We start from the raw sequence: 17,209 nt of genomic DNA, 5'->3' as shown, positions 1-17,209 counted from the left end.
CAACAGTCACAATGTCGCTATGGGACAGCATGCTTGTCACATTGACATTTTTAAAGGCCGGACTGCACTTATTTTCTCACAGAAGCTGTGCGGATAGCCACCGCAGGACAATGGGCATAAGAAAACATCGCAACAAAGTTGTATGTTCGATCCCCATATGACATTTCGGACGCCGTGTAGCATGCAACGTGACCGTGCGGCAATCCTGCGCGAGTATAGTCGTGACACTTTACGCGAGAATATTCGCATCGCATGCGATCTGTTGACTTGCCAGATTGTGACACGTGCAATGTTACTGAGAAAATGGAGCACATACTTATTGCTTGTTGCCGGCATATGACTCTGAACGGCAGGCGTGGCGTCGACCTCTTCGTTAGCACCGATTCAAAGGCCGTTAAAGAAGCTTATATATATATAAATATATATATATATATATATATATATATATATATATATATATATATATATATATATATATATATATATATATATATATATGTATATATATATATATATATATATATATATATATATATATATATATATATATATATATACGCAGGAAAGAGACGACGAACTTTTTGGAAGACTTCTTTCACTTAACGTTTTCGGCTGGTGGACCAGCCTTCGTCAGAGTACAGTACTCTGTACTCCTTACTCTGACGAAGGCTGGTCCACCAGCCGAAAACGTTAAGTAAAAGAAGTCTTCCAAAAAGTTCGTCGTCTCTTTCCTGCGTATGTTACGTCGGGTCCTGCGTGCTGAACTTTGAAGAAAACCATATATATACTGGGCGCTTGATCGGGCATAAGCTCAACAAAGCGAGCCATCCAAGCTCTTTCAGAATTTTTACTTAACGACCACTTAGATTCAAGCCTGTGAATGGGCTCTTTGGACAAAAACGCGTACGCACATGCATCCTGCACTGCCTATTCTCAGAATTGACTCCTTACACCACTTTTTCCCTCTTTCTCATTGCTCTGCAGAGGAGAGTAGCAGGCTAGTGGTCCCACTTTCCGCATTTTTTCTGTTTTTTCTCACTTAAGCTTCGCGTCACATAGATTCCAGCATTGGTGTCGGATGTTCCTAATTATTTTGTTACTATAAGTACTAACTACGCGCTGCCTGAAGAATAACAAGCGTAATAATTCTGTACAGCTTGCGATGAACTTGAACTGGTTGAATTCGGTTTGAACAGCTATATTTTTGCCCCGGAGTTGAACTGGAACTGAACCGTTTTCGCTTAACCGGAACGAAAATCACAACGAAACATCCGAGGACAAACAAGCACTTATGTGTTGTGAATGCAAAAGCATTCACATCTACTTAATTCCAGGGCCAGCAAGTAGCAGCGGCCTGCGGTACCAGCGCCGCATGCCACCGCCGCGGTGATGCCCTGTCCCCTCACGCAACAACTGGCGCGCTAAGGCAGCAACAACCTTTCCCGACTGCTGTAGAATCTAACGGGCATGCTTCCGAGTAAGACGCGGTAATTTTGAAGTCGCCGCTTTCGTCGTGCCGGGCTTGACAGCGGAAATTTCGATCGAAGTGATCAAGCCACAGCCATCGAGGAGGCGTCGTGGAGGAGCACTCGTGCCGGGTGCGAGAGTGCCCCCTCCGCTCACCCGACGCCGTAGGGGCGCAGCTCGCAGCCAACGCGAGTTTCGGTGCCGTTTCGCTGCTACAGACGACAAGCGCTGGCCTTTTCGCTCAGTCATTCCTGATCAGTCATTCATCAGTCATCATGATCATGATCAGTCATCAGTCATTCCTCAGTCATTTCGGGCCATTCCTGATCAAAAACGTTTCGGCTCAACACTCTGACCAGGACGACTCCTCCACTGTCCACTTCTGACAAGTAACCGTACACGGACGCCGACTCAACGGAAGCGCCACGGAAAGCTGAGTAGCGCACACTGGCGAGCCCTCTTCTCTGGAATGCGCAGCCGGCTCTCAACACTGCGTGGCTGGCAATTCCGAACAATGTGCCGAACAATGCTGCTTTTTTTTTCTAAAAATCCGGAAACTATCCCGTTCAGAAATTAATAGAAGATGGCTGCCCGCCGATCGCTATATATCACGGACCACTCGGAGCTGCCGGGAAGAATGATTTTATTTGCGTGTAATTATTTTTTCGTGTGACAGTATAACGCTGTGGAGCCCTTTCAGCACGTACACGACGTCGCTCTGCCAGATTCTCTTCTGCGGATTCGTTTTAGCTCCATTTTTGCCCTTCCGTTCGACGCCAGCGCGATTTTTTCTGCCAACGCTGAAAGTTAAGCAAGAAGCGGGCATGTCGCCGAGGCTAGCCTGGCCCACCCAAACCCTCTCCACTTGGTCAGCCAATTAGATAACAAAAACCTATCAAGTGAGGCAATGAGGTTCGATTTGAAAGCAAAGAGCTGTAACTATTATTAATCTATGTCTATTATGTTTTGTTATATGCCCGATATACTCTTTTAAACCTACTGTAACGCCCCCCTTACCCAATGCCTCATACGATACCTGTAAGGACATCTTTAAATAAATAAATAAACGAACCAGCAGAGCGTCTCATAGGCCTGTTCAAACAACGCTAATAGTCACCGCCCGATGCTTGCATCGGCGGTTACGTAAATTTGACGACAGAGATTACAATAAAAACAAATTGAAATAGTCTTAAGCTATAGGACCCCAGGTGTGTCAAGCTATAAGTGATTACACAGTGTTTCATCGGCGCTCTAATTGGTCTGAGTTCCATTGAGGACCATCTCAGCTCTTAATAGCAGCTGCACTATAAAAACAGTCCTAGATATCTAAGGTGCTATGTTAGACTACAATGCCTTTTGGATCAGCCCACGAAAACGGTCACTTACCCGACAGGAAAAACCGGTCTGCATTTGACATGAATGCCTCGCAGTGCAAATGTTAGAATGCATCCATGTGGTTGCTGCTGCGAGAGCATGTACATGGTCAAGTAGAAGGCTATTTTTCTATTTATTCTTTATTCAGAGATACCGCCCTTTGCCCGGGGGCGTGCGAGCAGGGGGGTTACAACTTCGAAAAAAACACAATTTCATTCGCACAGCACACTTGGTCACAAGATAATAACTTCCACTCTGTTACAGTTTGGGCAAAAAATGAATTAGCGCAAAGGTTCTTTCTAGTTCAGTATTCTCAAATTTTAAAGTCATGATCTGTTCTCTTAGATACATTGTGCGGTGGTTTAAAATAAGTGTCTCTATTAATTTCGGTTTTGTTATTATATATGCTAAATAGCATTTTAGACGCAGTTTTCTTCGGCGAGACGAGAGCGCTTCCCATCCGAGCTCACTTTTCATTGCAGTGCAGCTCTCGCTTGTACAGCCGAACCTTGCCGCTCTGTCTCGATTTGGTCGAACAAGGTTTTTCCGCGAGGGTCCCAAACATAACACGCGTACTCCAAGATCGGGCGAACGAATGAAATATAAGCAGTATTTTGGGGGGCAAAAGGTGGAAATATCACATTTCGCTGAATAAAATTTAGCGCTCTGGCAGCATTTGCAACTACATTACTCACATGTGCGTTCCAAGAACAATCACTTAAAAACGTCACACCCAAATATTTATACATAGATTACTGGTCAATAATATCAGTGTTCAAAAAAGAATTGCTTTCTATTATTTTCCTTTTTTTCGTGAAAGACATATGAACACATTTTTTTAATTTAGTTGCATTTTCCCCTTCTCACACCATGAGACAATGTTAGTAAGATCAGCCTGCATATCGATGCACTCCTGTTCATCTTTTATTTTTCTATACACTACGCAGTCGTCGACAAACAAGCGTAAACGCGAAGACATCCCGGCAGGAATATCGTTAATATAAACTAGAAACAATAGCGGCCCTAAAACAGACCCTTGAGGAATACCCGATGTGACCTCGATCCAAGGAGAAATAGCGCCGCTCAGTATTACGCATTGCCGACGCTGCAACAAGTAATTGACAATCCAGTCGCACACTTCTTGATTACCATTTGCCTCATGAAGTTTTTGAAGGAGCAATGAGTGATCAACCGTGTCAAACGCCTTTTGAAAATATAAGAAGACACAATCTGTTCGCCCGTTCTCATCCACATCAGCCACTAAGTCGCGATAGTATTGAATTAGCTGTGTTGTGCAGGACAGTCCATCGCGAAAGACCATGTTGATTATCAATTAATAATCTGTGTTGTAATACATGTTTCATTATTTCTTTGTACAAAATATGCTCTAATATTTTACAGGAAATGGACGTTAAAGAGATAGGCCTATAATTATTTGCGTATTTTTTTGGACCACCCTTATGAACCGGAACTACATGTGCCATTTCCCAGTCCTCGGGCAGCACGCCAGTAGAAAGAGATTTAGTGTAGATTAGATAGAGGTAGGATGCGATGGGCCAGGCAAATTTTAGGCCAAATCTGACAGTAACGATTCACAACAAGCAAATTTCCAAATTATTTTTCGATATAACACACGACACGTGAAATAATCGAACTTGCTCCCGGACCTGAGGCATTCGAAAAGTGCACAGTGTTTATGAGGTACGCGGTAGTGGAGGCCTGCGGAATAATTTCGGCTAGCTTGGGTCCTTGGACGTGCACCATGAGCACAGCACATGAGCGTTCCTGCGTTCCGCCCCCATGGGAACGTGGCTGCCACGCGCCGGGATCGCACCCGAGACATCGTGCCAAACGTCATAGCCATTGAGCTACCAGGGCGGCTCTTAATGATTCTTAAGACGCAAGAATTGCGCTAGACGTAATTTTTTAGCACATTGATCGGCGTCTCAAGGCGTTAGCGTGACCGCCTGAATCACAACGCTCACCTTAATGCAACTAAAGCGTACGCAAACGAAGACTCACCTAGCTGATGCATCCATTGCTGTAGCATGCGAACGAATATGGCAAGCACGTTGCCACCGTTGAGGGAGGCGGCCACAGCCAAATAACGGCCGCCAAAGTAAGGAAAGGCCTCCAGGGCACCACCGGTCTCAACGCTGGCTCGTGGCACGAACGACGGCTCCAATAGGAACGACAGCTGCGCCGACGTGCTCATGTTCAGCACTGCGAGAGCGGGAAAAGGAGGAATGGGGAAAATAGGTGCAAGGAGGGCCACTCGCCACACGCCGTCAGCGGTGGCTGAGCGTGCGCCGGAGAAATGGACGCGAGGCCGGGCTGCGTTGCTGATTAGTAAGTGCCCCAATGAGTGGACCAATGCTGAGCGCGATAGTGTCCGCGTAATCTGGAAATCGGGCATGCGTTCTTGACTACGTCTGCGCAATAATTGTCGCATTACGGGTGCGAGCCCTTCTCCTCGCTAGTGGAACGCACAAGAAGCGAACGGGTGAGAAACCAGATGGTCTCCTCGAATCGTCTGCTTTCAAGAAAGCCGAGCAGATGTTCTTGTAGCAGCGAACAGTGTGGAACGTCCGTTCGCATGGGACTGTCTGGCTTGCAGCAAGTGTCTTCGCGAGAGCCGGTAGATCTTGAAATGTCGTAGCGACACTCTGATGGACGAGTTCCTAAACGGTTAGATCACTACGAAATGCCTCAAGCGAGTTGAAAAGGCATGTACGCCAGTTTTTCTCACGAATGTATGGCCTCAATGTATAACCAGATGCACACAATGACCATGGCTTGCCCGCTACGATTGGTAGACGCGACATGCTCTGCAGCATATCCGTGAACCAGCACCGAAAAATTTTCAACGAAGCCAACGGTGAGGAAGGAAAGACAGGATGTATGAATGATGAGAAACAAAAAAGTTATTTACAGACATGTATGCAGATCGCACGCACTGTGGGAATCGATGTAAGCGAAGCTTTCCGTGCTGGATGCTTTGAGCGACGATAATTAGCGCGGATTTACTTATTTATTTATTTTTATTTATTTATTTATTTAGTTATTTAGTTATTTACACATCATCATCAGCCTAGTTACGCCCACTGCAGGGTAAAGGCCTCCCCCATACTTCTCCAACTACCCCGGTCATGTACTAATTGTGGCCATGTTGTCCCTGCAAACGTCTTAATGTCATCCGCCCACCTAACTTTCTGCCGCCCCCTGCTACGCTTCCCTTCCCTTGGAATCCAGTCCGTAACCCTTAATGAATAGTAAGATCTTGATGAGGGCTAGTTGGTTCATACTTAGAACTGAGGTGAAACAGCCAGATCTAAGAAAACCTTGTTGCGTTACGACAGCGCACACTCAAAATTGATTAAGAGAGGCATAGCAACAACGTGCATTAAAGCAGCACTTAATAAGTCATGTGAGCATGAGTGCGATCATAGTTTTTTAAATCAGATTTCGCGACTACAGAACGCAGGCTTTCCCAGTTCTGTGATCACTTCAGTGTGCGAAGCCATTTTGCAAAAAGAGAAAAGAAGTTCCGATGCTTCCCGAGAAGAAACCAAAGACAAAAGACTAGTGCACGTGGTGCCATACCTACACAAGCTGTCTCACAATCTGAAGAAAGTTTCCAATAGACATAATATCAATTTGGTTTTCGGTGCCCCGTGTAAGTTGTCCTCGATATGCAATCGCATGAGCAAGCGCGAAAGGCACCTGTGCACCACTAATAATAGAACTCGTTTCACTGAGTGCAGGCGCAATGTCATCTATCAAATACCGCTAAGCTGTGGGAAATCTTATATAGGTCAAACGGGACAGTGCTTCAATGAAAGAGCGCGTCAGCACAGCACTAACCTAAAGAATGGCTATGGGAGTCATTTAGCTGGACACTGTAGCAAGTGTCAATGCACCCCCATTTTTGAAAAGACTAAATTCATAGGGAAAGGAAAGAGTAAGAAGGAAAGGGGAATAGTAGAGGCCTTTCATATAAGAAAGGAAGGCGATAAATGTGTAAGCACTCCCTCTCTTGCCTTGTCGGGTAAAGAAATAAGATTTTTGGAAGAAAGATTAAAATGATGATTTGCGGATGTTTTTTTGCGAATGATGTGTGCATCCCTATGCTGAGGAAGGTATAAATGTCCGGTGATTTTCAAATAAACTTCCAGTTGGCAGTCAGCGCTTGTCTGTGGTATTTGTGTCCTTGTGTCCTCGTCTTTTTCGCGCTGTTTCACCTCAGTCCCTTAATGACCATCGGTTATCTCCCCTCCTCATTACATATGCAGCCCATGCCCATCTGTTTTTCTTGATTTCAACTAAGATGTCATTTACCCGCGTTTGTTGCCTCATCCAATTGGCTCTTTTCTAATCCCTTAACGTTATACCCATCAGTCTTTTTTCCATAGCTCGTTGCGTCGTCCTCAACTTCAGCAGAACCCTTTTCGTAAGTCTCCAGGTTTCAGCCCCATATGTGAGTACTGGTAACACACAGCTGTTATACACTTTCCTTTTGAGGGATAGTGGCAACCTGCTGTTCATTATTTGAGAATGCCTGCCAAACGCACCCCAGCCCATTCTTATTCTTCTGGTTATTTCAGTCTCATGATCCGGTTCCGTGGTCACTACATGCCCGAAGTAGATGCATTCCCTTACCACTTCCAGTGCCTCGCTACCTATCGTAAACTGCTGTTCTCTTCCGAGACTGTTAAACAATACTTTAGTTTTCTGCAGATTAATTTTCAGACCCACCCTTATGCTTTCCCTCTCCAGGTCAGTGAGCATGCATTACAATTGGTCTCCTGAGTTACTAACCAAGGCAATATCCTCAGCCAATCGCAAGTTGCTAAGGTATTCTCCCAACTTTTATCCCCAATTCTTCCCACTCCAGGTCTCTGAATACCTCCTGTAAACACGCTGTGAATAGCATTGGAGAGATCGTATCTCCCTGTCTGACGCCTTTCTTTATTGGGATTTTGTTGCTTTCTTTGTGGAGGACTACGGTGGCTGTGGAGCCGCTGTAGATATCTTCCAGTATTTTTACATATGGCTCATCTACACCCTGATTCCGTAATGCCTCCATGACTGCTGAGGTTTCGACTGAATCAAACGCTTTCTCGTAATCAATGAAAGCTATATATAAGGGTTGGTTATATTCTGCACATTTTTCTATCACTTGATTGATAGTGTGAATATGGTCTATCGTTGAGTAGCCTTTACGGAATCCTGCCTGTTCCTTTGGTTGACAGAAGTCTAAGGTGTTCCTCATTCTATTTGCGATTACCTTAGTAAATACTTTGTAGGCAACGGACAGTAAGCTCATCGGTCTATAATTTTTCAAGTCTTTGGCGCCCCTTTCTTATGGATTAGGATTATGGTGGCGTTCTTCCAAGATTCCGGTACGCTCGAGGTTATGAGGCATTGCGTATACAGGGTGGCCAGTTTCTTTAGAACAATCTGACCACCATCCTTCAACAAATCTGCTGTTACCTGATCCTCCCCAGCTGCCCTCCCCCTTTGCATAGCTCCCAAGGCTTTCTTTACTTCTTCCGGCGTTACTTCCGGCGTTACTTGTGGGATTTCGAATTCCTCTAGGCTATTCTCTCTTCCACTATAGTCGTGGGTGCCACTGGTACTGTATAAATCTCTATAGAACTCCTCAGCCACTTGAACTATCTAATCCATATTAGTAACGATATTGCCGGCTTTGTCTCTTAACGCACACATCTGATTCTTTGATTCTTGCCTATTCCTAGTTTCTTCTTCAGTATTTTTAGGCTTCCTCCGTTCCTGAGAGCCTGTTCAATTCTATCTATATTATAGTTCCTGATGTCCACTGTCTTACGCTTCTTGATTAACTTAGAAAGTTCTGCCAGTTCTATTCTAGCTGTAGGGTTAGAGACTTTCATACATTGGCGTTTCTTGATCAGATCTTTCGTCTCCTGCGATAGCTTACTGGTTTCCCGCCTAACGGCGTTACCACCAACTTCTATTGCGCACTCCTTAATGATGCCCATGAGATTGTCGTTCATTGCTTCAACACTAACGTCCTCTTCCTGAGTTAAAGCCGAATACCTGTTCTGTAGCTTGATCCGGTATTCCTCTAGTTTCCCTCTTACCGCTAACTCATTGATTGACTTCTTGTGTACCAGTTTCTTCCGTTTCCTCCTCAAGTCTAGGCTAATTCGAGTTCATACCATCCTATGGTCACTGCAGGGTACCTTGCCGAGCACGTCTACATCATGTATGATGTCAGGGTTCGCGCAGAGTATGAAGTCGATTTCATTTCCAGTCTCACCATTTCGGGTCCTCCACGTCCACTTTCGGCTAACCCGCTTGCGGAAGAAGGTATTCATTATCCGCATATTATTCTGTTCTGTTGTACGGAAACCTTCCTAAAAAAATTATATATCCTCAATTGTGTGTGGCCACACATGTGCAGGTCATAAATACCAGGTTCTCTAGCCGAGTGCCATCCATGCGGTATAACCGAGCTCAGATTGGTCCACATTGACTGATCAAATAGCGCAACACTGTAGGTTAAATGAGGCGTACAACTCCGGCGGGAGCCGCCATGGTTGCTCAGTGGTTATGGTGTTAGACTGCTGAGCACGAGGTCGCGGGATCCGACCCCGGCCACGGCGGCCGCATTTCAATGGGGGCGAAATGCGAAAACACCTGTGTACTTAGAATTAGGTGCACGTTAAAGAACCCCAGGTGGTCGAAATTTTCGGAGTCCTCCACTACGGCGTGCATAATCAGAAGGTGCTTTTGTCACGTAAAACCCCATAATTTAATTTTTAATTTAACTCCTGCGGGGACGGTAGAGTATCCGTCTCCAGTGCAGGAGGACCGAGATTCAAATCCCGGTGCCGCGCAATTCTCCATCGGAAAATACAAAAACAAACCGTGTGTTGAGAAAATCGCACAAACAGGCCTGGAGTGCGGCCTGATCCCGGTGACCAGAACCGGTAACGCACTCTCTCAACAGAGCAGGATTGGCCACCCTGGTGCAGTACTTGGCCACAACCACCTATATGAATACAACAATCAAACCCCGGCCCTCAGTCCCCAGCAGCCGCGAAGCAACTGACCACGGCGGCGGTCAGATCTGTGACGCTGCAAAGGGTGCTAAGAATACCTGGCTCCGGACAGGCCGCCATTGGAATCTGAACCTGGCAACGTTTAACGTTAGCACGCTATCTAGTGAGGCGAGTCTAGCAGTGTTATTGGAGGAATTAGAGGGTAGTAAATTGGATATAATAGGGCTCAGTGAGGGTAGGAGGACAAAAGAAGCATATACAGTGCTAAAAAGCGGGCATGTACTGTGTTACCGGGGCTTAGCGGAGAGACGAGAACTAGGAGTCGGATTCCTGATTAATAAGGAAATAGCTGGTAACATACAGTAATTCTATAGCATTAACGAGAGGATGGCAGGTCTTGTGAAACTTAATATGAGGTACAAATTGAAGGTGGTACAAGTCTGTGTCCCTACATGCAGTCATGATGACCAGGAAGTCGAAAGCTTTTATGAAGACGTGGAATCGGCTATGGGTGGGCTCGGTGGCTGTGCCATGACACAGCCTTCTCATCCACTGACTTTCGCAATGCAGGTACTCGTGACTACCTTCGCCTACGTCTTGCCAGCATTCTTCAACGTTTCCTCGGTCGTCGTACCACTGCTGGAAATGCCTTTCTGCAACGGGAACTACGGAGCCCTTGTTTTGAGCGCCTCGGAAGCGTCGACGAAAGCCACGCTCCCCCACTGGATCCTCGACATCGGATGGAAAGCGCAATCGACAGCGACAACATCGTTCCTGCCAGCGTATAAAGAGCACCGCTTCCCGCCTGCGCTTTGTGGGCTCGGTGGCTGTGCCATGACACAGCCTTCTCATCCACTGACTTTCGCAATGCAGGTCAGTAAACCATGCTGCCTTTTCGCTAAAAAAACTAACAACTACTGTCTGGTACAGCTGCCGAGCCTGCAGTGTTGCATTTGTGTCACTGGTGAATGTTTTGGCGTTATGAAATCCCTCCTGCTCTTGTCGGGCGATATAGAGACGAACCCTGGTCCTGACAAATTGGACCGTGTTCTTGCTAAGCTGGAGACGTTGTCAACCGGCCAGTACCAAATAATAACCGATGTACAGGACCTTAAACATCAGATGCGTTCTATTGACACAACTATTTCTGATTTGAGCAAGCGCGTAGCAGATCTAGAAAGTGTTTTCCAGGGTATTTCAACTCTCAAAATTGATCTGCAGTCTGCCCAATCTGTATCCGCTAAGACTGCTGCTCTTGTTACTAACCTTGAAGCTCGGTTAGATGACGCCGAAAATAGGTCACGCCGCAACAATTTGATATTTTATGGCCTCTCGGATTCTAATTCGCGCGAAACGTTGGTTGAATCGGAAGAATTGCTAATCCGCCATTGTCGTGACAAATTACGCATAACCTTGGACCCATGTCAAATTGAGCGTGCACATCGTCTGGGCCGCTACGAAGATGGCCGTCAGCGGCCGATTATAGTTAAATTTTTGTCCTATAAAACAAAAGAAACTGTCCTCTCAAACGGGCCCAAGTTAAAGGGCACCAATTTTAGCATTGGAGAAGACTTTTCCCTTCCAGTTCGTAAAGCACGCAAACACCTCGTCGCATTTGCAAAAGCAAAAACCGGACCGTTCTCCCTGCGATACAAGACTTTGTTTCTCGGAAAGAAACGTTACACTTTCGATGCCGCCACAGAAACGGTTACGGAAATAGCATAGCGCTTACCTCGCCATCGTCACAAACCTAATCTGTGCGATACCGCCCCTCGAGAGAATATTTGCCTCTCGGTTATCTACACGAACATACGCAGCCTGCTTCCAAAGAGCGATCTTGTGTCCAGCCTCGTGTCTTCAACGGGCAGCAACCTGCTCATCTTGACAGAGACCTGGCTGACTGATAACATAAGTGACGCTGAAGTTCTTTGTAACCTACCTAACTTTAATCTTTTCCGCACTGATCGCACAAACTCTCGAGGGGGCGGCGTCCTTATTGCTACAAGCAATAAGCTACAGTGTTCCCACATAAACATCTCATCAGACCTCGAAATATTATGGCTCCTTTGTCGCGCCACACCAGTATCTATATTAATTGGCGTTTGTTATAGACCCCCTCACAATAGCCCCGAATTCCCCCGTAAACTTCACAACATTTTAAACGAACTTAAAACTAGACACCCTAAGGCACACATTCTTCTTTTTGGGGATTTTAACTATCCTGGCATAGATTGGTGTGCCCCTAATTATCCTATATTTAGACAGGATGAATCCCGTGAATTTATGGATGTCTGCTTAACTTTTAACCTAGCCCAACTAGTCACCCAGCCTACACGCATCGCCGGAGATACTGCTAACATTCTTGACCTCATACTATCTAGCCACCCCGACAGCCTGAACACTATTACTTATCTCCGTGAAATCAGCGATCATAAAGTCATTCATGCATGCTTTAACTTCACCCCAATAACAAAAGCAACTTGCCAAAAAACAATTTCTCTCTACAACAAAGGAAACTATGAGGCCTTCAACACGGAATTAGAGGCCTTTTTTCCATCATATCAGGGGTCATTTGACGAACAAGACATCCACACAAATTGGTCAATGTTTAAACATAAAATGAATGAATTGACTAAAAAATATATTCCCAAATGCAGCTTTCGCGCTAACCACCACAAGCCATGGTTCAGCAAGGCACTGCGAAGATTAGAAAATAAAAAGAAACGCCTTTTCCGTAGTGCTAAACTGAGCAGAACCGACTGCGCATGGGAAAAATATTACGCTGCTGAAGAGGCGTATTTGGTCGCAGTAAAAAACGCTAAACATTCCTTTTACCACATTGATTTGCCAAACATACTTACAGATAACCCCACTAAATTCTGGCAGCTTTTAAACCCCCAATCTTCGCGTGTTGTTACCCTGACTGACGATTCTGGACGTGTGATTTCAGACGTTGAGTGCGCTAACATATTTAATTCTGCCTTCGCATCTGTATTCACAAAAGAACAAAAACCACCACCCCTCATGACAGCCAGTGACCCCACAATTGCAATGCCAGCCGTTACATTCTCAGAAACCGGCATATCCCTTCTTATAGATAAGTTAAAACTTTCTTCATCTACCGGCATTGATGAAATCAACACAAAGGTCTTAAAAAACACTCGCCACACGTCTACCAAGTTTTTATGCTTGCTATTTTCGCAGTCCATTTCTACAGGTATCATGCCCCACGACTGGAAAGTGGGGAAGGTCGTCCCAGTTAACAAGTCGGGTAAAAAAGATTCACCACTTAACTACCGCCCCATATCACTTACCAGCATACCCTGCAAGCTCATAGAACACGTCATTTACTCTTTAACAATGCAGTTTCTGGACTCAAATAATTTCTTTCACTCATCACAGCATGGTTTTCGCAAAGGTTACTCCTGTGAGACTCAACTAGCCATTTTCGTTCATGACCTGCATGCCAACCTTGACGCTAATCTCCAAACCGACGCAATCTTCCTCGACATTGCTAAGGCATTTGACAAGGTACCCCATAACCGCCTATTTCTGAAACTTTCCAGCCTAAACTTGCATTGTGACATACTAGCATGGATAAAAGAATTCTTGACTCACCGCTCCCAATCAGTCATCATTAATAAACAAATGTCTAACTTACTACCAGTTTCCTCAGGGGTACCCCAAGGATCCGTCCTTGGGCCTCTTTTGTTTTTAATTTATATTAACGACCTACCTCAGAAATTAGATTGCCATATTCGGATGTTTGCCGACGATTGCGTTATTTACAAAACAGTTACTGACACCTTTAACCAACAATCCCTACAAAATAACCTAAATCTGGTAGAAAACTGGTGCAACGACTGGCTAATGACACTTAATATAAACAAATGCAAATATATATCTTTCCACCGTCACAGTAATCCTCTCCTGTTTCCCTACACTATCTCTAACGTTCCTATCGACCCTGTCCAATCATATAAATATCTCGGTGTTCATCTTAGCCATGATCTTACGTGGAATAGCCATATCGCGAATATTATTTCATCTGCTAACAAAACGCTTGGCTTCTTAAAGCGTCATCTCCACTCTGCCCCCCTGCATGTTAAGCTACTCGCATACAAATCACTAGTTCGATCAAAATTAGAATACGCATCGCCCATCTGGTCCCCGAAACAAGTATACCTTGCTAATTCACTTGAATCAGTTCAAAACAGGGCAACTAGATTCATTCATTCCTCGTACTCTTTTGATATCAGCATATCATCTCTGAAATCGCAGTCCAACCTACCTACTCTTGCACTTCGTCGCCACATTTCTAGTTTGAGCTTATTTCATAAATTCTTTTATTCCGCGCTATCACAGGAACCCTACACCTGCCCTCCCCCACCACGTTTCTCTCTTCGCACCGGACATCAGCAGCAGGTGTCTCGACCACGAGCACACACAAAAACTTTTGCTTCGTCATTCTTCCCCCGGACTGCTTGCGACTGGAACGACCTTCCCCAAAAACTTGCTGCCATCACATGCCCATCTATGTTCCTTAACCAAATTACGCGTGCGCTTGCATCACAATAATCATTTTTGTTTGTATAACTCGTTCAACATTTTTCTGTTTACTGTTGTTAACCTATATGTGTCCCACCCCTTATGTAATACCCTCCCATGAGGGTCTTTAAGGAAATAAAGTGAAGTGAAGTGAAGGGTAAAGTCAAAACAAAATACACTATACTGATGGGCGACTTCAATGCCAGGGTAGGCAAGAAGCAGGCTGGAGACAAGTCAGTGGGGGAATATGGCATAGGCTCTAGGAATAGCAGAGGAGAATTATTAGTAGAGTTTGCAGAACAGAATAATATGCGGATAATGAATACCTTTTTCCGCAAGCGGTTTAGTCGAAAGTGGACGTGGAGGAGCCCGAATGGTGAGACTAGAAATGAAATCGACGTCATACTCTGCGCAAACCCTGGCATCATACAAGATGTAGACGTGTTCGGCAAGGTACGCTGCAGTGAGCATAGGATCGTAAGAACTCGAATTAGCCTAGACTTGAGGAGGGAACGGAAGAAACTGGTACACAAGAAGCAAATCAATGAGTTAGCGGTAAGAGGGAAACTACAGGAATTCCGGATCAAGCTACAGAACAGGTATTCGGCCTCAACTCAGGAAGAGGACCTTAGTGTTGAAGCAATGAACGACAATCTCATGGGCATCATTAAGGAGTGCGCAATAGAAGTCGGTGGTAACGCCGTTAGACAGGAAATCAGTAAGCTATCGCAGGGGACGAAAGATCTGATCAAGAAACGCCAATGTATATAAGACTCTAACCCTACAGCTACAATAGAACTGGCAGAACTTTGCAAGTTAATCAACAAGCGTAAGACAGCGGACATCAGGAACTATAATATGGATAGAATTGAACAGGCTCCCAGGAACGGAGGAAGCCTAAAAGCAGTGAAGAAGAAACTAGGAATAGGCAAAAATCAGATGTGTGCGTTAAGAGACAAAGCCGGCAATATCGTTACTAATATGCATGAGATAGTTCAAGTGGCTGAGGAGTTCTATAGAGATTTATACAGTACCAGTGGCACCCACGACGATAGTGGAAGAGAGAATTGTCTAGAGGAATTCGAAATCCTACAGGTAACGCCAGAAGTACAGAAAGCCTTAGGAGCTATGCAAAGGGGGAAGGCAGCTGGGGAGGATCAGGTAACAGCAGATTTGTTGAAAAATGGTGGTCAGATTGTTCTAGAGAAACTGGCCACCCTGTATACGCAATGCCTCATAACCTCGAGCGTACCGGAATCTTAGAAGAAGGCTAACATAATCCTAATCCATAAGAAAGGGGACGCCAAAGACTTGAAAAATTATAGACCGATCAGCTTACTGTCCGTTGCCTACAAGGTATTTACTAAGGTAATCGCAAATAGAATCAGGAACACCTTAGACTTCTGTCAACCTAAGGACTAGGCAGGATTCCGTAAAGGCTACTCAACAATAGACCATATTCACACTATCAATCAAGTGATAGAGAAATGTGCAGAATATAACCAACCCTTATATATAGCTTTCATTGATTACGAGAAAGCGTTTGATTCAGTGGAAACCTCAGCAGTCATGGAGGCATTACGGAATCAGGATGTAGATGAGCCATATGTAAAAATAGTGGAAGATATCTATAGCGGCTCCACAGCCACCGTAGTCCTCCACAAAGAAAGCAACAAAATCCCTATAAAGAAAGGCGTCAGACAGGGAGATACGATATCTCCAATGCTATTCACAGCATGTTTACAGGAGGTATTCAGAGGCCTGGAGTGGGAAGAATTGGGGATAAAAGTTGATGGAGAATACCTTAGCAACCTGCGATTCGCTGATGATATTGCCTTGCTTAGTAACTCAGGAGACCAATTGCAATGCATGCTCACTGACCTGGAGAGGCAAAGCAGAAGGGTGGGTCTGAAAATTAATCTGCAGAAAACTAAAGTATTGTTTAAGGGTCTCGGAAGAGAACAGCAGTTTACGATAGGTAGCGAAGCACTGGAAGTGGTAAGGGAATACATCTACGTAGGGCAGGTAGTGACCACGGATCGGGATCATGAGACTGAAATAACCAGAAGAATAAGAATGGGCTGGGGTGCGTTTGGCAGGCATTCTCAAATCATGAACAGCAGTTTGCCACTATCCCTCAAAAGGAAAGTGTATAATAGCTGTGTCTTACCAGTACTCACCTACTGGGCAGAAACCTGGAAGCTTACGAAAAGGGTTCTACTTAAATTGAGGACGACGCAACGATCTATGGAAAGAAGAACAATGGCTGCAACGTTAAGGGATAAGAAAAGAGCAGATTGGGTGAGGGAACAAACGCGAGGTAATGACATCTTAGTTGAAGTCAAGAAAAAGAAAGGGGCATGGGCAGGACATGTAATGAGGAGGGAAGATAACCGATGCTCATTAAGGGTTACGGACTGGATTCCAAGGGAAGGGAAGCGTAGCAGGGGGCGGCAGAAAGTTAGGTGGGCGGATGACATTACGACGTTTGCAAGGACAACATGGCCACAATTAGTACATGACCGGGGTAGTTGGAGAAGTATGGGAGAGGCCTTTGCCCTGCAGTGGCCGTAACTAGGCTGATGTTGATGATGATGATTCTGTTCTGCAAACTCTACTAATAACTCTCCTCTGCTATTCGTAGAGCCTATGCCATATTCCCCCACGGACTTGTCGCCAGCCTGCTTCTTGCCTACCCTGGCATGGAAGGCGCCCATCAGTATAGTGTATTTTGTTTTGACTTTACCCATCGCCGATTCCACGTCTTCATAGAA

At 45.2% G+C, this 17,209-nt stretch overlaps 1 protein-coding gene across 2 annotated transcripts in view; it reads right to left on the bottom strand.

Annotated features, from left to right (window-relative positions):
* LOC139055847 (sedoheptulokinase-like) overlaps positions 1-17,209 on the bottom strand; it is a 290,860-nt gene that overhangs the window by 18,553 nt on the left and 255,098 nt on the right. The window contains exon 3 of one of the 2 annotated variants that reach the window (XM_070533404.1): positions 4,864-5,064. The exons of the other annotated variant lie outside the window; for it this stretch is intronic. Within the exon in view, the coding sequence (XP_070389505.1) occupies positions 4,864-5,064 (201 nt within the window). The remainder of the gene's footprint in view (positions 1-4,863; positions 5,065-17,209) is intronic. 2 annotated transcript variants of the gene reach the window in all.

Source organism: Dermacentor albipictus, chromosome 2 (assembly GCF_038994185.2).
Source record: "Dermacentor albipictus isolate Rhodes 1998 colony chromosome 2, USDA_Dalb.pri_finalv2, whole genome shotgun sequence".
Classification (NCBI taxonomy): Eukaryota; Metazoa; Arthropoda; class Arachnida; order Ixodida; family Ixodidae; genus Dermacentor; species Dermacentor albipictus.
Note: the sequence above shows the minus strand (reverse complement) of the source record. Positions and strands in the feature narration are given on the sequence as shown.